This window comes from Limulus polyphemus, unplaced genomic scaffold, assembly GCF_000517525.1.
Source record: "Limulus polyphemus unplaced genomic scaffold, Limulus_polyphemus-2.1.2 Scaffold8071, whole genome shotgun sequence".
NCBI classification, from domain to species: Eukaryota; Metazoa; Arthropoda; class Merostomata; order Xiphosura; family Limulidae; genus Limulus; species Limulus polyphemus.
In genome coordinates, this window is record NW_013673681.1 from 10,973 (window position 1) to 19,463 (window position 8,491).

Genomic DNA, 8,491 nt, shown 5'->3' on the forward strand with positions numbered 1-8,491 from the left:
GCAACAATATATTAAGGGTGAAACAAATTTTTAAAAAAGAGCAAATACGAAATAAATTAGAACTAATACATGTTGCATACTTTGTAACGGACTTAAATAAATAGTCGCTACTAACTAAACAGAACTTTATTCTTTCTTTAATATAATGAAAGTAAAAGTAATTAAGTTTTGAATTACAAAGTGAAGATGGAACAAGAGAACATGGGGCAAAGATACTTAAAAAGCACAGTACATTGAAAATTGGGCCTGTTTATTGCGATAAGCCTGGTGCTGCAACTCCATCAGTCTGCGCCTTAATATGGCATTGGGTATGAGATTAAATCTGGAAGCAATTTTGCATGAAATTTTGCTTACACAATTACGTGGCTTTGCACATAAAATCCACAACCATCCAATGAAAAGTCAACAAATCATCATTCTGTGGTAACATTGTATGGGTAGCTAGACTTAAATTAACATAAATACATGTTTTATTATAGTAAACTACTGTACTATCTACATGTATTGTAGTTATTAATTGTTTAATTATATTACTAATTTAAACAACTATGTACAAAAATAGTATATTACCTATCATACACGTACATGTATGCACTACTGAAATAACATGTTAGTATGGTCCATTCTTCTGGGGTGCTTTTCCATAAATAACTTACATACAGTTTCAATGTTGATAGCAGTGTCGTAATGATGATGCATTAAAGCTAGAGCAGTCTTCGGCGGAGAACAGATGCCGAACGTTTACATGAACATGAACTTAGTGGAAATGTGGCAAAAAGTTTCAGTAACATAAATATATTTGGTACACTGAAGAACGCTTTTAAGCAGTCAGCCAGTATCTGTGGCCTGTTGTGGAGAGATATAGAAAGCCATCTTGTCTTCCATCGATGAAGTTCTTTCACAAAATAATCAGAATTTGATAAATCTTCCTTGTAAAATCATCACAAGGCTGTCTGTCTGTCTGTTTGACGTTAAGCACAAAGCTACACAATGGACCATCTGTGCTCTGCCCACCACTGGTATCGAAACCCGGTTGCTAGCGGTGTATGCCCTAGACATACCGCTGACCCACTGTGGGGTATAGGCTGTCTGATATTAGAGATAGAAAATTTTTGTGTGAGTTTGATGGAATAATTTTCTCAATTGATGTTACTTGGCTTACATGTGTATCAAATCTGGAGGAAAGATTACTGATAATGTGATCAAGAAAAGGAATGGTTACTGATTTCTTAAAATAATCCTCCATGAAACTATATTCTGCATTTGCACGTTGGACTTGTCGTTGACTAATTTGTGGCATGTTAACATTAATATTAGATTTATTTACAATATTACTGCTGTGCTTGAAGATACAATGTGAATAATCATCTACGTTCACTGTTAATGAAATCAGTTCTTTACAGCATTATTATATTAGGGGAACACCAGCCCCCCACCCACCTGCTTACGTTTTGTGATCTTCAGCATATCCTTCGAACTTCATATTCATATTCTACACTCCAATTTACTAGAAAAATTTTTTAGGCCTATATTATACATTATTAATTAAACCTTTCGATCTTGTCCCTGGTGAGATGGTGGTAAATGTATATATATATAAACATACAATGCTAAAACCAGGGGTTTGAATCCCCGCGTTGGACACAGATGACAGACCGATATGACTTTACTTTAAAAACAAACAAAAAAAAACGACCCATCTATTGTAATCAATCATTATTTTGACCTGCAATGTCCCCCAGCTAATAAACAAATTACAATATTAAAAATATTGCTTATATGAATAAAATTTTACCATTTTTGTGATATTGCAAACTTACCAATTATTCTGCTTGTACAAAATTGATGGTAAAATATTTGTAAAATCTTGTTCTTTCCATGATATCATATGTTAATACTAAAAAAATAATTTTATCAATTGAATTAACAATTTATATAATTTAGGATAACATTTCAAATTTCTTCTTTAACTGTCTTACCAGATTGTACTGCCACTTTAAAAATAATTAACTGTATTTTATATGCGTTAAGGGCCGTTTGTTGGTTATTTCATCATTGACAATAAATAATAATTAACCACAAAATCAGGCACCACGACACGGAATTTTTAGGTTGGAAGTGGATGAGACGCTTATTGTATAGTGACGTAATTTAAGTACGCCTACATTACGTAGGCGTACTTAGGCAACTGCTATTAATTCCGTTAATTAAGCTGAAGGGAATTGGTTGGATTTCGACATTGTATTTTCTTTTTGCGTTGTACGTGTGGAGGGTTGCGTAAAATCATAGAGGACAAGAAGTTTATTGCAATGGGTAAGGCTTATGTTTCTCTTGATTTTAATAGTGGTATCACTAAATAGTTGTTTTAGTACTATTAGTATTGTAAGTACTCGGAAGAGTAAATCTAGATTGTTGCTATTACAACTACTAATAATAGTAGTTTCAGTTTCAAAGTTACATCGAATGTCAGTGTTGTTTTGGTAAGTGTCGCAGAAATGTTGGGTTTTTTAAAAAACTTAAAAGTTTCATCTTCAGATTTCAGCTTTGTATTTCTAACGTGGCGACTTGTATTTCCACGATAAACTTCTACATATAATCTGAGTGTTTCTTCATATATTTATGTTGCATCTACATGAAACAAAAATGCACAAGATCATAGAAAACTTCCTTTCACAATAAACATTTTGGTATAAGTTCAATTATATCACTTGTAGTTGTTTGATATTTTATGCAGTTTTAATAGAAAGAAGGATCTATAAATATTTGATGTAAATTAGTCTGATTTATTATGTGTATAGTTTGTACAGATTGTTCTTTCACTTCATAACTTTGGTAATATGCAGTGAATACCTTCTGGCAGAATGATATTGATCAATAATTTCTAAAGAAGCAAAGATACATTTATCTGCTGAGTACATGTTTCAGCTATGACTGTGAATTTAGGAATTCTTACTTAAATCTCTCAAGTGGATGAGAATGGTGACACATTTTCCCTGGACAGGATGCCAGTTCATGGTACTTGTAGCTGGTATCCATCATATAGCTAGGTAGATTAGAATAATTAGGGTAAAGTGCCTTGCCCAAGGACACAACAGCATGATGCATACCATCCTCAACAAAATGTAAAACCACTTTGTCAGATCCTATGTGAATATTGACTTGAGCGGGATTTGACCTGAATATGAGTTGCAAACAGCCAATCAAAATGGCTTTTCACATACTATTATTATTTTAATAGCATCAAATGACCTTCCTGTTAAGAAACAAACCTATGTACCAATATATAACTAGAGCTGAAGTATTAGTAGAATTTGCAAATTGTTGGGTTCATTAATTGATCACATTCTACTAATCCTTTATTCTTATAAAATGGCTTTTGAGAAACTCTAGAAATTTTGATACCTGTGGTGAGAAGAGCCCAAAATAGTTTACTGACACAAGTCTGGTTTTTGTGACAGCGTTTGGTACAAGTTATTTGTATTCAATATGGTTGTCAAGAATAATGTATCTAGCATCTTGAGGTGATCTTTGTCAGCACAATTTTGGAGAAAAAAAACCATTGACCCAGTAGATTTTTGTTCAAATGTGAGGCAACTGCTATATTTAGAGCTGAATAGGAAATTTCGAAGAAGGATTTATTGTAAGTTAGGTTTCTAATTGGATTCCATCATGACTATTTTTAAATCCATATCATAAATTGGTCTCTGTAATAATAAGAAGAATGGGAGGAGGGGGGGGCTTTTCTGGGAAATAAAAGTGTTAACAAAAAAAATTGAATAAATAAATTTGGTGACACAATTTTTTTTTTTTTTTCCAATTGCCTATTTAAAAGAAAGGAGGCAAGCTCTTTAAATACTTGGCAGTAAGAACAAATTCAATGGCAAAAGTCCTATGTTTCCTTAGTAGAATGCCATTGTTTGAGCAAAATTGTGCATGTTTATCTTTTGGTGATGGACTGAAACATTTGAAAGATTAAGGCCTTCCTGTCTTTTAATTTATGCACTTAATTTCTGTTTCTATTTAATAAGCCTCTTCTCTGCATCAAAATAAAAATAACTTGTACATAAACTAGAGCATTTCTAGGTATTTGTAGTATTTTGCTTGCATCAGCATTAAGGTAAATGGATAAACCATTAACTGGATGTAGAAATTTACTTCCTGGTGTATTTTTGAAGATTCTAATCTTGCATCCAAGTAGTTTCTTAATGCTTTGCTTAAAGTTTAGGAGTACCATCATAAGGTACTGCTAAGATACTACTATAATTCAATAGATAGAAACTTTGAGATAAACTTTCCAAATTATTAGCAGTTACTCTGTGTGATAGAACATAACCAACAAGACTCTTCAAGTGACCTCTTGGACCTACCAACATAAATACTAAGGCATCATTAGCAACATTCATAATTAGCAGTTGCTGTGTTAAATATAATTATTTTTTTAATATCCAGGGCATCAACAATTAAAATGTACTTAAAAGGTTTACAATGTACTGATACTCCTGAACATGTATATATATGTGCGTGTGTGTGTGTGTATATAATATTTCTCAGAACAATAAGCATTAAGATTTTAGTAAAGATTCCATTGTCAATCCTGGTTGTGACCTTAAAATCTCAGTGCATTTGGGATATCCCATCTCCCAGACAAATTCAAAATGCTGATGTTAAACTAACCAACAAGCATGGAAAATCAACTAAAGGTGTGTATTTCCATGCTTACACCAACAACTTCCTACCTCTCATGGAAAATCAACTAAAGGTGGGTATTTCCATGCTTACACCCACAACGTCCTACCTCTCATGGAAAATCAACTAAAGGTGGGTATTTCCATGCCTACACCAACAACGTCCTGCCTCTCACTATCTGCAGCCAGTTGTGGGAAGGTAATTACACTTAAGTTCTTATAATTGCTGAAGTAGAAATGTGATGAATTTGTTGCTGAAGTGTCTTATTTTGTTTTTTTCCTAAAGTTTTACTTTATTTGTAGATTGAGTTAGAGTAGTTTTGACTTCAGCTTTAATACGTAAGTGGTGATTATATGTCTGCTGTTTGTCTAAGATGTTCTATGTTTCTCAACTTGTGCTATGACAGCCTTTTTCGTGATTTTGATGTCTACTATATATATATGTTTGAGAAGTTCAAAAATATCTTGATTTGTTAATTTTGCTTTGAAACTTATAGGATTTTAAAGACTTAATAATAATAATAATTATTATTATTATAGATCGGTGTACTCAAGATTCTGAAGATGATGATTTTATTCAATATCTGACAACTACTCCCCTCAATGAAGTAGGGAAATTTGCATCAGAATGGCCGTCTTGACTCGAGTCAGTGCCACGATATAAGTTTATCAGGTACATAATCTTTGTTAAATAATAAATTGGACAACCTTTATTTTTCCATAAGATAGTAATAAAGGTGCATTTATTCTAACTACTAGCCTTCATTATCTATCTCTTTCTCTTAACAACAAATGTTAGTTCTTTGTTGGTTTTTTCTTCTACTCATAAATTTCGTACTTTTCTATACTGCATTGTGGAAGCTTAAATAGCAGATATCTACTTGGAAGTGAATAAAAGTACCACATTTTACATCTTTATCATTACTGCATTCAGTTCAACAGCTATTTTTCAAACACATTTTTAAGTGTGTATAATGAAATGTATTGAAACAGTTGGACTAAATACTTGTATTATCAGTATTTCTCTTAAAATCTCTAATCAGTTTGCCACTAAGGTTTTTCTTTTGTTCCAGACAACTCAGCTTGCCTCTAAATTTGCATATTGGAAGTAGCTTTCTTGATATACCCTTGGAAAAGTGTGAGAGAAAAGTAGGTTTATTTTTGTCTTTGATTTCAGTTAAGCAGAGAACTCTTTATATTCTTAAACATGTGTTGAAAATGGGAATGTCTTGTACATTTGTGCAATAAAACAAGCAACTGTATAAGTTTAAGTGAATTAATAAACTGAGGTATGATTAAAACCACACTATACATATTTTTTTTGCTTTTTTCAAGGGCTGTGAAACCACATTTTGCTTTCTTCAACCCAAATAAAACAATGATTTTCATTCTTTCTTTGCTCAAAGTAAGCCAAACTCAGTTTGAGGTTAAAATCTATTTCAACCAAAGACATTTTGACCTTTTCATGCAGCATTGTTATACAAAATTTACCTTTATTACTCAAATATGTTTAAATTTTATATATCTGTACTAATATTACTTTGTGAAACCACAATTTGCTCTATTTATAGAAAAAAGTAACCTTTATTTTTGCAATGGAAAGCTTGCTATCTTAAAAGGACGCAGTACTGTCCACTTTGAACTTGTATTATATACTTTCTTACAGTAAATTGTAATTTAACCAGAAAATTTTGCTTTCCCAAAGCACTTATTGATGCTTTATTTATTATAGTAATACTGTTTTAAGTGTAAGTTATCTTTCCTTAATAGGACGCAAGATGGGAAGATAATGTGGAAAACTCTACATTCCATTCATTAAGATTTTTCAGTGGTAATCTTCTTCCAGAACCAAAATGGGGAAGGTCTCCTCCTCCTATGGTGTTTTCAGAACAGACAACCATCATGGGTTTCATTAAAGATATTGAAGTTATACTGAAGGAACAACTGAGAAAATTTCCCTACAACACTATGGGAAATTTCTTGAAATTCTATGAGGATTTTAAGCAGCAGGATACACTATCACTAGTACCATTTTTTGTCCACTATAAACCCATAGTTTTGCAAAAAAGCTTAAGTTGTGTTGGGTTAAGTTGTTGTTTGATATCTGCTATTCTTAAATCCCATATTGTCAGAAATTTTCCTAATCTAAAATTCTGTCTATTCAGAGTATCTTGTGAAGAATGTATTTCTGAACTTGATTTAGTTTGCTTATCATCTCCAAAACCTGAAGCATTAAAAGAACATGTACTTGTTGCAATTAAAATTAAGCTTGAAAATCGGGAAGGGGTAATTCTCCTTGATCCTGGCTATCACATTGGTATTCCAATTATTATTATGGCGGACAAACAATATCCACATACTGGATGGTTTGTTCAGTCTCAAACTGTTAAGTCAAAAAAGGAATACAATTACATTCTACATCCAAGCCTAAAGTATGTCAATTGGACAGTTAGGGAAACGCGTGGTGGTAATACAGAAGTGATTGAAAACCTTATCTATGTTGGTTCTGAATATGTAACCCATGTGTCTGTGTCTGAGAAACGAAACTTGGTTTACAATTTTCACACTCTAGTGGCCAGAGATGGTAATAGTGCAGTAGCTGGTCTGTATTGCAGCTTCGGTGATAATGCCAGATATACGATCTTCTATAGAAATGAGGTAGGGGAAAGAGTGGAGTGCAAGATTCCAATGAGTTACTTCATGGAATCCCAGTTGAATCCTAATTACGAACTTGCAATTAGCATTTGTTCTGTCCAGCTGAAATCTAATCTTCAGTTCTTAAAGAATATGATGAGAAATGTTGTGCAAGCAAATATGGATGCAGAATTCATGCCAGTCATGTTGCAGATAAATAAGAAGCTTGACAAATAATTTTTCTATAAATTTAACCTATACTTGCCTTTTATGGTCTGTCCTGTTTTCTGCTTGTTTATCATAATGTTTAATTTCTGACATAACTTACAGTTGTTAGTTGTATTTAGATTTTGAATTTTCACACCCTAAAAAAAAAAAAAAAACTTAAAAGGTGGTTTAAATTCAACATATGCCCTACTTTATTGTTTAAATCCATATATTTTATTATATATATTTAATTTTTCTTATTTTTAAAACAGGTGGTTTTGTAATACTAAATGTCTTATTGACTGAATAAACTCTTCTTTATTGTGAACTGGAATGATCAATGCAAGATATGTACTTACAGCAAAACTAAAAATCAACCTGACAATCAATCGATATAGTAATTAACTGTACTTTTCTGACAGTTATATTTATAAACGTTAGTTAGATATTCTTGCTGTTAAAGATGCTTCAACCATAATCGTAAGAAGGGAAAATTTTGGATTGTCCTAAATGCATATATTAAGCTAACACTGCAAAACAATATGAATATGAAACAAACTTTCAATTTAAATTTCCTGCAATTCTCTGTGTGTCTGGGTCTTAAAGACTTAACATGGACATTGTCATGATTTAAAAGACTGTTCAGTTTAGATATTATTGATTAATTTATTTTGTGAATGAATATTTTATTATTGTTTAGTTTTTTTATAATAAGAGTTAAAAGCGGAAGATTGTAGGAAATTGTGTTTATACTTCATTGATGTTGAGACTATCAAACGTCGCATTCAATACATTGATGCCGAGAATATAGATTTCTAGAAGGCAGGCAGAAGATTAAGTTATAAACATTAATGGTGTGAGACGAGTGGAAACAGCAAAAGAGAGTAAAGTTACGGGCAATGAAAAGTTTGTTGTGAAGTTAAGTACCGTAGAAGTGATAGTCCTAATGTTTAATATGTTAGAGT

The 8,491-nt window shown here is 32.1% G+C and overlaps 1 protein-coding gene across 2 annotated transcripts; it reads left to right on the top strand.

Moving 5' to 3' along the window:
* The first annotated feature begins 2,140 nt into the window (after positions 1 to 2,140).
* On the top strand, positions 2,141 to 7,702 carry LOC106475093. Of its 2 annotated transcripts, none has more exons than XM_013935788.2 (4): positions 2,141 to 2,313; positions 5,226 to 5,358; positions 5,759 to 5,834; positions 6,456 to 7,702. In XM_013935788.2, exon 4 carries the CDS (start codon positions 6,561 to 6,563, stop codon positions 7,554 to 7,556), a length of 996 nt encoding a protein of 331 aa, XP_013791242.1. In that variant the 5' UTR covers positions 2,141 to 2,313; positions 5,226 to 5,358; positions 5,759 to 5,834; positions 6,456 to 6,560; the 3' UTR covers positions 7,557 to 7,702. The 2 variants fall into 2 exon arrangements, with proteins under 2 accessions (XP_013791242.1, XP_022235010.1); XM_022379302.1 differs by lacking the exon at positions 2,141 to 2,313 and adding an exon at positions 2,338 to 2,480.
* The last annotated feature ends 789 nt before the right edge of the window (positions 7,703 to 8,491 follow it).